This window comes from Magnolia sinica, chromosome 2, assembly GCF_029962835.1.
Source record: "Magnolia sinica isolate HGM2019 chromosome 2, MsV1, whole genome shotgun sequence".
In the NCBI taxonomy this organism is placed as follows: Eukaryota; Viridiplantae; Streptophyta; class Magnoliopsida; order Magnoliales; family Magnoliaceae; genus Magnolia; species Magnolia sinica.
Window position 1 is genome coordinate 138,510,464 of NC_080574.1, and position 19,195 is coordinate 138,529,658.

The 19,195-nt window shown below is 38.4% G+C and overlaps 1 protein-coding gene across 1 annotated transcript; it reads left to right on the forward strand.

Moving 5' to 3' along the window:
* The first annotated feature begins 6,612 nt into the window (after nucleotides 1-6,612).
* LOC131237910 (alcohol acyltransferase 9) lies at nucleotides 6,613-12,530 on the forward strand. Its single transcript, XM_058235965.1, has 2 exons — nucleotides 6,613-7,145; nucleotides 11,429-12,530. The coding sequence occupies exons 1-2, from the start codon at nucleotides 6,717-6,719 to the stop codon at nucleotides 12,350-12,352; spliced, it is 1,353 nt and encodes a 450-aa protein (XP_058091948.1). The 5' UTR covers nucleotides 6,613-6,716; the 3' UTR covers nucleotides 12,353-12,530.
* Nucleotides 12,531-19,195: the final 6,665 nt, after the last annotated feature.

The following is a 19,195-nucleotide window of genomic DNA, read 5'->3' on the forward strand; positions in this document are numbered from 1 at the left end:
TATAAAAACACGTGCCATAGCTACGTTTCCTAAATCTGATCTTTTCATCAGATGGGTTACACGGCTGAGATCTTTTTGGCCTAAAAGTCAGGCCATTTTACTGCTCATGTTAGCGGCATCCTAACAAAACAAATAGATGGCTAGAATGTGTAGCCATCCTTTTTTTTTTTTTTTGGTACAATGTATGGAAACATCAAACATCTCACACGTATCCCATATTTGCAAGCGTACAAACACGTGGATGAGTAAAGTTCTACATACACGTGTACCATACAGGTTTGCTACAATACACTGAGAGGTATTGTTACTTTTCACGTAGGGGCTTAAACTGCTGGATCTGGAATCATTTTGCAATGATCCAGACCGTTTATGTGAGGACCAAACCAGAGGAGATGATCAGACAAAACTAACAGAAGGTACTTCTCTGACAATTAACTTGATTATTGAAATTGTTTAATGAAAATTTAATTAAAAAAGTACTGGAATATAAATACAAGAATAATGAGGAAGTATTTTGTAAAAATCCTTTAAAATGATAAGATACAACGGTTGTACCAGAAGTTATAATACGCCATTTTTCCTGCCAATATGTCACAAGTGTAGAATATCCAATCCGTACAAAAGGTGTGTCCCACCTTGATAATCAACTGATAGGAAAGTGAGACGGCTGATCCATTCATCTAGCTGGACCCAACATCAAAATCAAAGCAAGGCCAATGGTATAACTGATTGTGATGGGATGGAGCTGATTTTATATCAGGTGATTATCATGGTGTGGTCCACCTGTTGCTAGGATTGGAAATCTACACATGTGACATGTTGGAGAGAGAGAGAGAGAGAGAGAGAGAGAGAGAGAGAGAATAAGTAAATGTCTGCATCAGAATGCTGTATCTGATCATTTCTCATAGTGCTCCACGTAGGGTAGGTACATAGATTCTCCAATCAATCAACATGGACAGTCCTAATAGTCTAGACTATACTTGAGGAGCACTTGGAAATTCTAACCATCCAATCAATTTCTTATAAAATGAACAGTCAAGATAATTTATTTAAATTGATTAAATTTCAGCCATCCATTTCGTGGTGCATGTCCTGCATTGGTTATTAGTTTGATCGGATGACGCGGATGACATGGCTTGAACTAATGGATGGGATACTCTTGAAGTGCAGGTTGGACCTAATGGACAGTCCAGATTGATGCTTTGGGTTGTCTATCTTTCAAGGCAAGTAGGAGCACGATACCATACATGCATTCATGGTTCCTTTCTGTTTTGAGTTTGCTTGGGCTGTCATCGGGCAGGTTGGGCTTAATGCTGATAAATACAGGCCAAAATCCTCTAATATACCCTTAGCCTGGCCATGTAATAATAATAATAATAACAATATTATCATTATTATTATTAGTAATAGTAATAGTAATAGTAATAATAATAGTGGCAATAAATTATCGAAGTATTGCTATGCCTATCCTATATTATAGTTTATATGCTCGAGAACGGTCCGATCTAGCTAGTGACCACTTACACATGTTAAATGAGTTAAAATAAAATGGAGATTAAAATTCAAATGGGAAATTTTAATTATTTTCACAATAAAATGCAATTTGAATTGAAGTCAATCAAGCATCTTAAAATTAAAACCGAAGTACATCTCATATAACCTAAGTTAGTAAATGCATGATCCAAAAGGCCAAAGTCTCATTTAAACTTGGGAGAGCACTTTCAATGAACCCTATGCAACTATCTCACGTGTTCATTTTAATTTAACTATTGGCACAAGCTCAGATATATAAGATTGTCTTTATGATATATGTATGATTTTGCTAAAGTTGGGGCTAAAGTCCCTAACTTCATGAGAACATTAGGCCTTGTTTGTTTTACTATTTCCCACAATAAATAATTACAAATGGGTAATAATTACTTTTGATAATTATTTGGAGAGGAAAATCAGATAATAAATACTAAATAGGCCTTGCTGAATGAAATTGCATAAGATTAGATTGCTTGTGTAAAATATGTGGGTCTCACCATGATGTATGTGTTTGATCCATGCCGTTCATCTTATTTTTCAGTTCATTTAAGGGCCTGAATGCAAAAAGAGTTAAGTTGTAAGCTCAAGTGGACCACGCCATATGAAAATATGGATAATCGCATGTGGTGTGGTCCTGTACGCTTTTGGATTTGCCTCATTTTTAGGCTCATGTTATAAAATGAGCTGATAAAACGGATGGACAGCATAGATCAGATACATATATCACGATGGGCCCCATAGATGGTAATGTAAATGAAACATGCAATGATCACAATACTTTACCTATTCCATAGTGATGTGTGTTGGACATCCATTCCATCAATCAGATGCATCATTCCATGGCGGGTCATAGCCCTAAAAATTAGGTCAATCCATAACTTAGGTGGGCCACACCACATACAAAAGTTGAGAGTGGTTACCCACCCATTGAAACCTTCATAATTGTTTATAATTGTTTATAGGACAACTGAGATGTGGTTCAGACATCCAGCCCATCCATTATTTGTGTCCCACTTGTACGAGGAGTCACACCAAGTTTCATCTGTATCCAAAACTCAGGTGGTCTCTACTGAATACTTTTAGATGTTTTAGCATGTTTTCACACGATTTTAGATGGTGTGACCCACCTTAGTTACTTATACGGATGATTTTTGTGATATTCCATAACTTAAAGGCAATCCACTAAATGCACAGTGTGGATGTCCGAAGCAAATCACACTGGGCCCCACATAACTCGACCTCATGGAAAGCTCAAATGCATTAATTGAGAAGCCCATGGGTTAGGTTGGCCCAAGACAGTGCTAAGTTTGCTAAACTTGCCATTGCGTGCGCCCTTGCTCATGCCATAGCGTACATTTGCAAGATCTGATCTTTTTGTCAGGTGGGCCACACGGCTGATATCTTTTCAAGTCAAGCCATTTTACTGTTCATGTGTGCGGCAGCATAACAAAACAAATTGACGGCTAGAATTTGTAGCCATCCATTTGTTTCGTACAACGTGTAGAAACCTTGGAATTTTCACACCTTTTCCATATATGCATGTGGATGACTAGAATTCGATACACGTGTAGATGTCAGATTTGAATTCGGACTCAGACGCTTTTAAAGTATTATTTTATTTATTAATATAATCTCGTATGATCTTAACCTCAATGCAACGAGGTTTACTTACAATACACTGTGAGGTATCGTTACTTGTCACGTCGAGGCTTAAGTTGATGGATCTGGAATCATTTTGCAATGATCCAAACCGTTTATGTACGGGCCAAACAGTGGAGGGGATGATGGGAAAAAATACTCTTAGGTTTGAATGTTTTTGGGCTTTGATCTTGTAACTTTCTTGCTTTGAACATACACCGTCTTTTCAACTAGTATTTTATTGGACATGTAGGATCTTCCCATCTTGAAGTTTTTTGTGCTCTCATCCGAGCACAGTGTGGACCATCATATAAATGGTCTGGATCATTTCGACCCAGATCCAACGATCAGAGTACCTACTTTTACAAAATAATAGCATTACGCCGCGATGTATTGGAGCCTTCCATTCCAAAAATACAGCAGGGTTGTGTGTGGGGCCCACTGTCATTAGCACCCATAATCCCGATCCATACATAAGGTGCGCCCATTCAATTTCTCGCCGTCCTTCAAAAATCAAGCCGACCCAAAACACAGGTGGACCACGCCACAGGGTACAGTTTGCATGGGGAGGTCCGCCGTTAAAACCTCTTAGATCGTGGTGGGCCACCTTATTCCATATATGCTATCATATCCATTTAGAAGCAGCTTCCGACCAGGATGAATAAACGCCCAAAGAATCTGGCCAATCCAAATTTGATGAGGGCCACACCATGCGGTAGGCTTGACCACATGGTGTGGCCCACCAATGATGGACGGAGTGGATGTCATGCACACGTCACGGTGGGTCCCATAGACAACACTGTAAAGGGAGAGGAGGAGAGGGTGTGGTGCACCTGAGTTTTGGGTCGGCATGATTTTTGGTATACATGGTTAAAATGAGGGGTCTCACATGGTGGGCGGAGTGGATTTAATGCACACATCACGGTGGGTCCCACGCACAACGTTGCAGGGGGAGAGGCAGTCCGGCCCACCTGAGTTTTGGGTAGGTCTGGATTTTGGCATCTTTGCATAAAATGAGGAAGCGCACGTGATGGACGGAGGCGATGTCGTGCACACATCCCGGTGGGTCCCACATGCTGGGAGAGGGGGGATGCGGATTGCGTCCTACCCCCGCTGGGACGGTTATCCGTCCGGGCAGGGCTTTGTGGGGGCCAACGTGATGTAAGTGTTTTATCCACACCGTTCATCGTTTTTAAAAGATTATTTTAATATACGATCCAAAAAATGAGACAGGCCCAGTATTAAGACTTAAATATTGCATAATTTTTTTCATTTATATCTTGATTTTATGAACATGAATTAGCTTAATATTCTAATTTACTCATGTATGTGTTGCAAGGTGAATTTAAGATCTTGGATTGAAAAGTGGTGCTAAATGGATTTGATGCTCAAGAATCACCAAGGCCAGGGATGGATTTTAGGAGACCAAGATTGAAGAATTCACATGCCAAAGATCCAAGAAAACCAAGTGAAGAATGAAAAGAATCAAGGATTTGAAGTGAAGAATCCTGAAATCGTCCTGAAAAGTGTATTCTGAAGCTCTAAAGTTTATTTTGAAAAACTGCATAACAGAAAATTTATTTTAAACAAACTGTGCAGCGAGAAGTCTATTTTGAAAAAATACGTATATTTGAGGCGGTTTATAGGATTTTTCAACTTTGTACGAAAATTGGAGTTCCCTATTTATAAATAAGGCTTCCTAGAGCATTCTTAAACATCATTGAAGGCATCCCAAAACAAAATTTAGAGCTTTTAAAGAGTTTTTTATTTTATTTTATTAGAGTTTTATAAGTTATTTTCTTTTAGATCTTTTCTATTTGTTTTTTTTTTCTTTTTTTTCTTTTTTTTTTCTTATTTTAATTATGTTTTTCTAAGTTCCTTCTAGCCCAAGCTACAAGGGAAGCACATGGGTTTAATAATTTTTTAAGATTATGATGATTGATTGTTTTAACGATGAGAAGAATGGTGTATGCATGTTATCCATTATTTAGGTTTTATTTTTTATCCTATTGTGAGATTCATATGTTTTCATCATATGAGATCCATATTGATGGATAGGCTTACCCTATATTAATCAGATTTCCTAAATAGGAGAGGTTCTTAACCTGTTATATTTCTTTGATTTTCATTATCTCATTGATATTGAATTTTTAAAATCACTGACGCTTGAGAATATATATCAATGATGCAAATCCATAATTTTCTAATATTTTATATCACTTATTAAAATATTTAAACTGTTTTATTTTCCAATTAGGCTAACCATAGTGTTCAGATCCTAATTGTGTTATCCAAGTCAGCATGATTTTAGAACATTAACCTATGTATGGAACTTTGAAGCTTGGGTGTTATTTTATTCAGTTGAATTACATTCATTCAAAAATCTCAAAATCAAATAATTAGTTTAGTTTTTATTATTTAGTTTGTTTTGCATTTGATTTTTTCCTTCTCACAATTCATCTCCCTATGAGATCAATCTTGTATTCATAGGATACTACTCACGAACCTCTGTACTTGGACGTAAGCAATCACCCAAGTATTAAGTGGACCACAAAGTTTGGATTTAATTTTCACCATTAAAAACTTCTTGGGAGCTGGAGAAGTTTCGGATCAAGCTGATATTTGTGTTTTCACTTCATCTACGTCTGCATGACCTTATTAATAGGTTTGATGATTAAAAAAAACATCACGGAATCCATCAGAAAAGTTTTAACAGTGAGTGTCATTATCATTGTAGCTTCCTTTGATGTGGTCTACTGGAGTCGTGGATGTGTTTCACATTTTAAAATGATATGATAAAAGCGATGAACGGCATAGATAAAACACTTACATCACGGTGGACCCCACAGATCCCTGCTCGGATGGATTAAAGATAGGAGGCAATCTGCGTCGGGGGGGGGGGGGGGGGAACGGATTAGCTAATCCCCTGCCACCATCCAATGGCTGGTGGTCGGTGCTCTGTGGACCCCACCATGATGTATGTGTTTCATCCATTCCGTCCATATATGTTTATAGACCATTTTAGGCTATAGGACCAAAAATGAGTTATATTCCAATCTCCAGTAGACCACATTACAGCTAATAGTGTTGAATGAACATCAACCATTAAAAACGTTTTAGGGCCCATAAAAGTTTTGGATCAAGCTGATATTTGTTTTTTCCCCTCATCTATGTCTGTATGACCTAATCAATAGATTGGATGTCAAATAAACACCATAGTGGGCCTTATGAGGATTTTAATGGTGGATATCCAATCACTATTGTTTTCCTGTGGAGTGGTCCACCTGAGATATATATCCCTCTCATGATCTGTAAAAATGGATGAACGGCATGGATGAAACACATACATCATGGTTGGGGCCCAAATAGAACCGACCATCAGCCACCGGGCTAGTGGCAGTGGGAGTAGCCATTCCATTTCCGCGTGGGGAATCTCACAGTACAACGCAAAATCCAAATGTAGATCTGACACGCCTCACCCTTCTCTAACTACAAAATCCCTTCCCTCCTTCACCTTTCATCGTCTGTAGGTTTCTCTTTCTCAAACCATGTTACAATCCTCAGAGCTCCCAGATTGCTTCTACCCAAACAAACCCACCTCGATCAGCCCAAAATGGCCCACCCCAAATCACACCCTCTATCTCTCTAACCTGGACGACCAGAAATTCCTAAGATTTTCAATCAAATACCTCTATCTCTATAGAAAATCCATACCATCCGACACCCTCAAATCCTCCCTCTCAAGAGCCCTTGCTGAATTCTACCCGTTGGCTGGCAGGCTCAGAATCAGTAGAGATGATGAGGAGAAGCTTGAGGTGGATTGCAATGGAGAAGGTGCTGTCTTTGCTGAAGCCTTCATGGATTTCAGCGCCGACGAGTTTCTAGAAGCTTCTAGACGCCCCAACAGGTCTTGGAGGAAGCTCTTGTATAGGGTTGAGGCTCAGAGTTTCTTGGGTGTTCCTCCTCTTGTAGTTCAGGTGGGCCCCTCTTTTCTTTCATTTGAATTTCTTTCCTTTTTTTTTTTTTTTTTTTTTTTTTTTGCGATTTTGGGATGTTCTTGATTTTATTTTATTTGGTTTTTCCAGAACTGATTTGTTTTTTATTTTTTTTATTTAAGATTTTGAATTCTCCTTTTTTTTTTTTGCCATGGTGTTTAGTGCGTTTGGCTGCACCAAATATCTTGATATTCCATGATTAGTCAGTCTAATCTGGGGAAAGTCCCAATCATTCCATCTTGGGTATTGAAATAGTGGAGTTGTATCGTTTTATTTCCCAAAATGAGAAAATGAGTCTGTGAAGATCAATCAAGCTGGGTTTAGATATCAATTCCCTTGTTCTTTTGATTTTTTTTTTTGGGGTTAATTACAAGAGGATTGATATTTTTAAAATGCTTTATTGGGTATTTGTTATTTTAGTGGAATTGATATCCACACCCATCCTTTTTTAATATATACCCCATTCTTTTTACCAATGAGAAAACAAGAATACAGGATTGTACTTTCCATTCCCAGAAGTAGTAAGAAAGGATGCATCTATTTATTCTTCATGTCCTCAGAAATGCTTTTGATAATTCTCTCATTTTTTATATTTTTAGCTGTTTATATTGAATTTTTTTTTTTTTAATCAAACATCACTGAATTTTATGATATTTTGGAGGAGAATTTATTTCCATTTATTATGTCCATTCATTGTAGACTTTTGGTTCGTGGATTTCAGCAGATTTTGGGAATTCAAAAAGTGCAATTTTGTACTTTTAAATTTCCAAAATCAGGCATGGGTGTTTACAGATACATTAGGGTGGGTGTAGATATCAATTCATATTATCCGGGGTTGCTTTCAGTAAAATGGGCCCAACTAACGCATAGATGTTCACAACATCCCTACCGTCCAAAAGGGTGGACCACCACCATGAACGACACCAGATAAAAAATAGACTGATCGTTCATCATATGGGTTGCACAATTTAAAAAATCAACGGACAGCGGCTAATCCGGTCCGTAGTAGGTTTGTGGATCACCTGATTAAGTAATCGGTCTGATTTTTATTCTAGATGATCTTCACGGTAGAAAAAACCTGTTGGACGGATTGGATGTTTGAGATAACACTATATTCCAACTACAACAAGACAAAATCCTTACTTTATCAACATATTCATTATCTAATTAGTTATTTTATTTTGAGAAATTAATTTGTACTCTGGCTGCGTATTTGATACGCATGCACTTAGAAATGTGTAAGTCTGGCGCTATTAAATCAAATTAAACCACTAAATTGTGGGTTTTTTTTTTTTTTACAAAAAAAAAAAAGAGAATTGTATATTTATAATCGGGACAGTTTATTTTGAGCGCATCATCTCACTATCCGCCAGAGTAACGAAGTTTTTCTCTTTTATTTTTTGATTTAGGGTAATATTTCATTTTCATTTCAATCACAATCGTGGTGGACCATGCGGATCCACCAGGGGTATGTCCATGCACTGAAAGATTTTCCGCCCATGATCGAATGGTCCAAAAACATTTGTACGTATCAATATTTATCCGTGACTATGAATGGTGTGATCTAAATATTGAACGGTTAAAATCAGTTGTATAGGTGTCCCAACTAGAGGTCTACGAATTCGGTTCAGTAGTCTGCGGACTACAGGATTGCAATGGACCTCCATGAGTTAATGCATAGTCCTGTTTTCATTCGTGAAAATGACTGAAAAAGGCAGATGCCCCTCACTTTTCGGAAATAAGCTTACATTCTATTTGTATGTTGTGCCGCTTATTTACCTTATTATTTTTTTAACCATTATTTTCATTTTTTGTTTTTTCCATCCTGGAAATATTAGATTAGATCACCACCGCATACGTGGCATCCATGGACGAGATCTGAACCGCTCATTCAGTCATTCCAACAGTGTCTGAACAATTCAAACACTTTGATCAATGGCGTCAAAATGAAATGTAGAGTGGAGAGAATGGCTCACATTCAATGACCAAAAAAAAAGCATTCATTAGGTGGTTAGTAGAGCCCAATGAAAGCATTCTTTGGTCAGTGACCAATCGGTGGCGTGGCCCACCAGATGCATGGTTCTGATAATCGTAGACACGTGCCCCATCTGCTGGTGCAGTTGAGATGTATGTGACTCTTGGTACACAAGGGAGGTACCATCGTAATCCTGCAACAAACGAGTCATTTTGTGCGTGAATCTGGGACATTTGGTCGGGTGGAGGCCACTGTACGTCATATCGCCCCAAATGTATGGGCCTGTTTGGATTGGTGGATTCCAATAAAAATAAATAAAATAATGACTAGAAACAGTCACTTTTCACACGCAGTTGAATAGTGCAGTAGAGGCATTATTACACAGTATTTTTCTGTACTGATGTCAGATTTAAAATTTCCTAATTCAGAGGTATCTCCGCTCAGTCTGCCAGTTGAGCTCTGGATCCGGGTGTAATTCACCTTCATTCACTTTTCCCACGTAAGAGAGGTGATGTAGGTGGGCTCCACTATAATATTTGTGAGAAATTTTTTTACCACCGGGATGGTATTGCATTTCATTGTTTAAAATTCCATTCAACGTTTGGATACAATGGGAAAAGTTAGAATTAGGTGGGATGGAATTGCATTTAGACACATCAAATTGCATTTTATCGTATATAGGATCTCCGTGGATTTTGAAATTCACTATGCATGTAGCCTTACATTGATGCATGCATTTATTTATGTTATCCATCCATATATACCGTCTATACATGACATTATGATTATACATTTGTAAAAGTGAATGACAACCATTTTAAATTTGGTCTATTAATTACAATTCTATAGTACATCAAACATGATTTTATTTAATCCCTTGTTTTCCTGTATTAAAATTTTTACACCAAACATGAGATTAGATGCCTACCATACCATGGTGTTTCGCGTCATGCAATCATTGTGAATAATAATAATGTTAAACCCATCTAATATAATCCAATATCATTCAATTTCACAGACCAAACGCGCAAGTTGCCCATACAACACGCCCACTGTTGAAATATTTGTGGGCCACGTAAGTTTTGAATCATGCTAATATTTGTGTTGTAGTAAACATCCAGGTGGGCCTTACAAATGTTTTAACAGTGGGCCTTTAATCCTTACTATTTCTTGTCATGTGGGCCCACTTGAGTTTGGATTTATCTTATTTTTGGGTTTAAGTTGTAGCATGCAAAATGCATAAAGGGTGTGGATCACTTACAAACATCACGGTGGGCCCAACTTAAATTTAGTGTTAAATACAATTCATAACGTTAAATAGATTCCTTAGTGATTCTGTCATTTCAAACACAGAAACATAGGCGGCAATTAAATGGCGATTATAGTCAATCACGTGATAGAAAAATGAAATTGTAATAATTATGTTTTTCCCTTATTTTATTTTAAAATCCTCCAATCCAAACCGCACAAAAAGTGGACGGTTATAGAAATTGAAAATGGATGGTTGCATAAAATTGGATTGCTTGCCCAGAATCCGTATTCCACGTGGATGGTACGATGATGGCTTTTTGCATATTCCACGTGGATGGTACGTTAATGGCTTTTTGCAGTGCCATTGGCTGACATGAGCCATGAGTAGTTTCAAAGTAGAAAGCCTTAACCGATGGTAAAGGGACACGTGTAATATGAAACATGTGTATGAGATCCGAACTGTACGTTCGGTTGGAAATAATTATTAGATTTTCGACATGAAAAATCAGACAATTTTGCTATTCGGGTGCGGCATGGTTTACAAAGTAAATTGACGTTCGCAAAATTCTTTGTAGCCGTTCATTTGTTTTTTACACTGTGGCCCACTTGATGTGTGAAATGCCCTTTTTTATGCCCGAAGATTTAACGGTGTGGATCACCCGATGGAGAGTCTGATTTCATACGTGTCACATTGTGATGGATGCGCCCGCTTGTGGATGTGTATGGATCCCACACGCGCGTGGAATTAGCAAAACTCAAAACTATGATAAGTGTCCCTAGACTAAGCAATGTACAGTTTGGGTGATCCAGACCGTTGATTGACAAGGGTCTTCGTAGATGATGAGGAATGCCTGGTGATTCTCGTCCTCGAAATGTTTGATTGACCGATGAGCGGCCTGGATCTGTCACAGCTGTGCTAAGCTGCCGCGAGTGATCAGCCCATAAAAACGTGCGGTCGCTCGAGTGGATTCCATAAACTGACGGAGCTATCCCTCTCTTTTGAAACGGGACCTAACTTTTTTACCGTTTTGCCCTCCAGGTAACGAACCTGCGCTGCGGAGGCATGATCCTGTGCACGGCGATTAATCATTGCCTCGCCGATGGAATCGGCACCTCCCAGTTTCTCCAGGCGTGGGCCCACTTCACCACCAAACCCAGCGCCGATCTAGCCATCACAGCCGTCCATTCCCGCCACGCGCTTCGGCCCAGCTACCCTCCCAAAATAACCTTCCCACACCCGGAATTTACCAAGTCTACCCCTCACGACACGCCATTGGACCTCACCCAATACCTCCTATCCCAGCCCTTGGTCCCCACCTCCATAACCTTCACCCCCTCCCATATCCTACGCCTCAAGAAGCTCTGCGTCCCCTCGCTAAAATGCACCTCCTTCGAGGCCCTCGCCTCGCATGTGTGGCGTACGTGGGTCAGGACCCTCAACCTACCTCCCGCCCTCAAAGTCAAACTCCTCTTCTCGGTGAACGTCCGTAAAAGGCTCAGACCCGAGCTCCCGCAAGGGTACTATGGGAACGGGTTCGTGCTAGGATGCGCCGAGACCACTGCCCGGGAGCTGGTCAATGCTAACGTGCGCCATGGCGTGAAGTTGGTGCAAGAGGCAAAAGGATCGCTGACCGACGACTACGTACGGTCCATGATCGATCTTTTGGAGGAGAGGCGGACCAGGCCCGATCTGTCGGCCAGCTTGGTGATCTCTCAGTGGTCTAAGATGGGATTGGAGGACTTGGATTTTGGTGAAGGGAGGCCACTCCACATGGGTCCTTTAGCCAGTGAAATCTACTGCCTGTTTTTGCCGGTGATGAGCGATTTCAATGCCGTTACAGTGTTAATGTCAATGCCGGAGAGCTTGGTTAGTAAGTTCGAGTATCATATGAGGGATTTTTCTGAGAGAGACGATAAAGAGCGGGAAGAAAAGGATGGTTGTGATGGAAACGACTACATTTGAATTCGGTAGCCGTTATCTTTTTTTCTCCCCGCTTGTAAAGAGTTCAAAATCCTAACGGTCGTTGGGGTCTTTGGAATTTCAATTCCTCGGCATTTACTCGGACTTGTATTTGAATTAACCGGCTGTATTTGTTGGTGGGTTCCACTTGGTTGAATATTTTAAGAGAAAAACTTCAATACTCTGGCAGAGTGATGGATGATACACAGGCAGTTATGAATTACATACAACTTGCATGCGTGGAATACAAATAATCGGCTGTGTTAGTCCCGAGTAATATTATACTCTGGCGGAGTGCTGGATGATATGCTGGCTGTTATAAATTATTCAGATGTTGCACACTTGGAATAGAAAATAATTGAAAGTGAACTTTGAGATCAAAAAGCAAGAATTGCACTTTTTTTTGTTAGCCGACTGTCCCATTACGGACATTCATTGGACGGTTAGTAATGAGTATCCAACGGTTGAAACTTTTCCATGGGATATTAAAGAAAAAAAAAAAAAAACTTTGATACTCTAGCTGAGTGCTATTGAATGATAGGTGCATATGCTATTAAATGATAGGTGCATGGTTAGATGTCATTTCAATGCCTTTTTAAAGTTGTAAATGCAAGTTAATTAGCTGTTATTCTATTTTACTTTCAAAGGGTAAAGTGCTAATGTTTAAATGAATTATATAATTGGCTGACTTGTAAAGTGCTTACAATATATAAGGTAGGGTTTCATTCTATAAAAGCTTGTGTCGGCGAATCTTACCAAAATTTATGAATTAGATTAAAAGGTTTGATTTTCTCTAAAGGGCACTTGGGTAGCAAATCTTATCAAAATATATGAATCACATGAAAGGGTTTTGATTTTTATTTTTTAATTTTTTTTTACACACACCAAAAAAAAAAAAAAACAAAAAAAAACCCCTATGAAAGCATCTAAGTATGCACATGCTGGACAGTTTAGATGTCTCCTGCTCATCATTACTGGCTCATGGTAGGCATCCCATTCTAAATATTTCTCCTCGTGTGATCTGTCTAATGATCAAATGGCCTACTTGGGCTGCTTTTTGAAGCTAGAGGAATGCACATGATGGACAAAATAGATGTATTATATATTATGAGAAATATTCATGCATGTTTAATGTTGAAAAAGAAAGCCACAAGAGAAAAATGGTGAATAAAAAAATCAATAGCCAAGACAAAAACAAAAGACGGTAGGTAATAATATTTATGTGGTTCTATAATATACTTGTATTAAATGAATAATGATATGGAGCTTTTTTCTTCATTAAAATTAAAGGAAAAAAAAATTTACAAGGTTTACTTCTTTCTCCACTCTTTAATACTAATTTTGAGAGGAGATGAGCATCTCTTGTGGGTGTCTAGATTGTAAGTAAGCTATTGATGATTGAAGTAGCTTATCTTGTTCTTTAAATATTAAACTGAAGTGATTAACTATAAATTTTTTTTTAAAAGAAAACACTTCTTATAATTGATCATAAACCAAACTTATCTAAGATAAATTATATATCTACTATTATAAGTTTTTTTTTTTAAAAAAAAAAATACTTATTTGTTGGTATCCGAATGGGCCTTTAATAGGAGAACTTTAAAGCCTCCACATGTTGAAGAGGCACTACTTCAACACTGTACACACCATTGTAGCCCCCACATGAGCATGAAATTGTATCGGGTACTACATTATCCTAGGTATATATTGGTTTTAATATATTAAGCTAGATACAGTAAAAAAATCCCAAATAATAAAATAAGAAAGAAAATACAAAAACATAGAGAGATAGGGCAAGTTCCTGTTGTTGTCTTAAAGACAAACTTTCCCTCAAAAAAAAATTCTAGATGCAATAGGTTTTGACAAGTTTGCCACCTAAATATAATAAATCTCCTCTAAGATGAACGATGTCGATTAAGTGCATTTTCGATTTCTTAATCACGAACTCAAGAATGCTCATACTAATTTTCTTAGAAAAGGCCTAGAAGAGAAAGTCAAAAAGAGAAATTTATTAGGATGATTTTATAATGGAGAAGAGAAAGTAAATACTCATCGGGGCTCGAGGCATATGTGAGAGGCATAATAAATATACGTTGGTGCATACCAACTCATTAATTTTAAGTTGGTATAAAACGATTCTGTATTCATGTGCATAAGTACAAAACATATGCTGAGAAAATTAAAAGTACCTGGTCAAAAACATATCACGCCACATCACGCCGCATCGCGAGCACAGCTCGCGCGTGTGCGAGGCTACTCCCATGGTATGCTCTTTTTTTCAATACAAAGGATTAGTGAGAAGTTTTAATATAAATGTTTAGTTTTCTATTTTTCTTAACAACTTTTCAAAATGTGACAAAATTAAATTTAATTAAGGTAAATTATTTAACAAAAGTAAAATTTTCAAATATTTCTTTTAACCTTTTTAATTCAATAGCAAATTATATTTTTAGGTGTAAAGATTTTATCTGTAATTTGAAATATAACTTTTTATTAACATAAATTTATTTAAAAGGAATTTATAAACATCCAAAGCCCTTATAAATTACTTAACTCATATTAACAAACTTATTAAAGAAAAAAACAGAACAAATCTAAGACGTACTCAACCACAACACAAGAAAATGGTACCAAGACAACAGCTGACAAAACCATCACGAGGACTATTATACTTTTGGATAAGGCCAACATGCTTTTTTTTTGTTTTTTTTTTTGTTTTTCTATTTTGCCAATCATTTTAGGGCGTGCGCCTAAAAATGAAGCGGATGCAAATCTCAAGTGGACAACACCATTGGACATAATGGTCAATGAACACCCACCATTAAAAAAAATCATAAGGTCCGCGGTTATGTTTATTTGCCATCCAACCCTTTGATAAGGTCACAAGGACTTGGATGACGGAAAAGCCCAAATATCAGCTTGATCTAAAAAATTTGTGACCTGTAAAAAAAGTTTTTAATGGTCAATCGCCACTGATGTACCGCATGGATGTACAACACATAAATTGAAGTGGGCCCACGGTCAGGGATTCACCCAGTAAGCTCTGACTGACTCATCTAATCCGCACCCGGTTGGATGGCGTATAAACATCCCGGTAGGTCCCCGTAAGGTTTCAATGTTGGGTGTTCTCATCCCATCGTCCTCTTTGGTGTGGCCCACTTTAGATTTTTATCAGCGTCATTTTTGGAGACCGTCCTTAAAATGAGCTGGCACAAATGATGGCCGGAGTGGATGTTTTATCACGGTGGGCCCCACGTAACATTTTGCTGCACAAGACTGTTGCAGGAAATTCCCTTGATCAACGGTCATTTAGACTGGAGAAATGATCCCATACAGCCGTCCCTTCTCCCCAACATGTCAGATGTGAACAAAATCCAGTCCGTTAAATAGATGGGCCACTCGGTGATCACCTGATTTAAGAATCAATCCAATCTATTCATTGACACGATGTCAAGATCAATGGACAGCCGATGGTTTGATTCAGTTTACTAGTATGGCTTACCCAGTGGAGCAATTAGCCTGATGTGGTACCAGGTTAGCATCATGGCCTGGCCCACCTTTTGAAAGGATCCGATTACTAAACGTATGAGACATGGTGGAGAAAAAAGATCGCATGCGAAATGTCACGTACAGCAAGTGCATGTGATCATTTCTCATTTGAAAAAAGGTTACTGTCATTTACACCCCATTTTAAAAAAGAAAGAGAAGCTTTTCTACTCTGGTAGGGCGTGATGGATGCTACGCTGGCACTTAGAAATTGCACATGTGGCACGAAAGTAATTCAAAATAAACTGTCTGAATTATGGGTCCCAGTTTAAATTCATTATGAACAAAAAATTGTGCTAATTTGATTTAAAATACTGGATGGGTGGAAATTCATTGGACAGTTAAAAATGGAAAATATCCAATGGTCCTATTTAAACATGCAAGTATCCACTAATCTGTGGTTAGAATTGTTAAGCCGATTTTAGGTTTGGGCTGATCGACAGTGGGATCCACAATTTAGACGGTTTAATTTAGTTAATATTTACAACATGTATGAGATCTGAATATCTGCGTATCAATTGTCAAAGTCTGACAGAGTATTAAATCACTTAATAGAAGGTTGTACATAAATTAGAAAAAAAAAATGTCATTTTCCTTGAAAATAAAACTATTTGATAGATACACCTACCTTAGTTGAAAGGTGCACCAGCATATCTATTTTTGGTGAGTGCGGTGGTGCTTGTCTCTTTCTTTCCTAAAGTTTAGTGACTTGCTTGTTGCAGACGTGGAAACTGGTGCAGTCTTTTTGTAAGGACTGTAAGGGAATCTTCGTATCATCACCTTAGACGGTCAGGATCGTTTGATCGATTTGACTTTCCTTCCGTGGATTTATTATTATTATTATTTTAAAACACCTACACGCACACACATGCTAGTGCAATTTCACCACCCATGGATACTCGAACCCTTGACTGGTGTCGAAACTCCCAAGAGTTTGCCACCCGAGCAAGAGTATAAGTACACATGCCGAGGATTTGTTGCCAAGAGTATAAGTACACATGCCGCACGTGCCTAGCTGAAAACTATAGGAAAATGCGTCGTATTTTTATGTTACTGTGTGGATAATCCCGAGTTGGATACGAAAAAAAGATAATAATAAATAAATAAATAAATAATTACACCTGATCTATTATGAATAAATTAAATAGTAAAAAAAGATGTCATATGGTAGTTATATCATAACTGATGTAGATAAACTTTAAATAGAAGAGTCAGATAGTATACGTGCATTAAATGTTAGAATTTTATACAAAACCACTCCTTACAAAATAAATCTCATCAAAGCAAATTTTTATCTAGCATTAAATGCTAGAGTTCAACTAAAGACAATAATTTGCAACTGTACAAAAAAATTTTCTATAAAAATATAGTGACGTAGAAATTCTAGTAAACTTTCCAATACATATGAAAATAGCAAGAACACTACATGATCTCTTATACATGTAGCCTAATACAATGGGGTACATGTGGCATTATATAATTGAGTGTATAATGAGAGAGTTATGATCGTTTTCGTCGGACCAGTACCCACAGTAAAATATCAACGATATGCAGTGATCTCGATGAACTTTAGGATCACGTTTGGGCAATCAAATGGTGTTCAAATAAGAGGATTCCAAAATCATTCGAGAGTTCATCGAATTACCTTTATAACGAGCACAACATCACCCAAATTGGACATATAACTAGGGAGTTATGACTATTTTTGTAAGACTGATAACCCATATTGAATATCTGTAATTACAGTGAAAACATCAGCGGTGTATAGAGGTGGGCATTGAGTCAAGTTGGACCGAGTTAGGTCCAACTCGACTCGATATGGTATTATGAAAACCCTGACTCGAACTCAATCCAACTCGAGATCGAGTCCAGCGAGCCTGACCTAATCTGAATCGGATCTTGGCTGGGTTGATCCGAACTGAGTCCAACTTGGTCAAAGATACCGAGTCGGATTAAGTTTGCTACGATTCGGATCGGGTCACCAGATGTCGACGTGATGTACTATCCCCACCATTTTTTGTGGTGAGGTCCGCTGGATCTTTGGTTCTAACGCATTCTTTAGCTCATGCCCTAAAATGATCTCTCTGAATGGATGGACGGGCCACCAGGTCGAGCCAGGGCGAGCCACCATCATCACCAGGTTGAGCCAGGACGGATGGTGTGGATACAATACATACATCATAGTGGAGCCCATTTCAGTAGCCAATCTACGTCCGTCCAGAGCCAGGGTGGGCCACGACCGAGGTCCTAATCTCGGCCGGACCACCAGTGGCCTGCACCCGAGGTCCCGAGCCAGGCCGGACCATTAGCGAACCAGGGTAAGACCCACCATGAAGGCCAGTCCGAGTGTGAGGTTGAGCCAGAAACATAGAAAAAAACTAAAAATTTAACATACCTGATGAATGGACGACGATGAATGGTAAAGATCGGGTGCTAGGCTACTGGCTGGCCTAGGCCTAGATTCCGATCAAGTTTGGTGCGGTTTCGGCGCGGGTAGGGTTAGGGTAGATGAAATGGTTAAAGTATAAAAAAAAAAAAAAAAAGTTTAATATATACTAACCAAATCCGGTTCAATTCAGGTTTCAGATTAGATCCAACCGGATCAGATTTCAGATTGGGTTAGATCGGATTTCTACGTAACCTGAACTTGACTCCGTCAGGATTCGGATTCAGGTGGGTCTACTCGATTCGAACCAGACCCTGGCATTCGATTTAGGTCAAGTCGGATCTGCCGAGTCAAGTTGGGTCCTACCACCTTTAGCGGTGCACAATGAATATTAGTAGTCCACTCTTAATGACTGTGGTTCACAATGAATATTATTAGCGATCTACAATGACTATGTCGATGATCCACAATGAATATAGGGCAATTTATAGTAAATATCGATGTTCTACTATACAACATTCATCAATTACAACATACTTTCATTTCAGCATTATTCTATTATAAAATTCATCAGGTACAGTAGTTATTCATTCCAACGTTTATTACATTCATCCATTATCCGGTAACAAGGTGGGTCACAACTTTGTGTTGAATCAGACCGTCGGTTGTCCATTGATTCCATCGGTGTGGCCCACCTAATGAGCAGACCATTCTGATTCTTGTGGCTGATGATCTTAGTTGTGAGACCTTCACTTGTCATGGTACTGATGTCCTACATAAGTGTCATGTTTGCAGAAAACATTGTAGTGTACCACAAGTTAAGGTACGTGATCAGTTCTCTATTCTATAATAACTAGTTTGATAATACGTTTATGTTGAAATAATCTGGTACAGTACCATAAGCCTACTGTAGT

Coding starts and splice junctions, on each gene's coding strand:
- LOC131237910 (XM_058235965.1), top strand. CDS start 6,717: ATGTTACAATCCTCAGAGCTCCCAGATTGCTTCTACCCAAACAAACCC. Junction 7,146..11,428: donor TTCCTCCTCTTGTAGTTCAG/GTGGGCCCCTCT, acceptor TTTGCCCTCCAG/GTAACGAACCTGCGCTGCGG.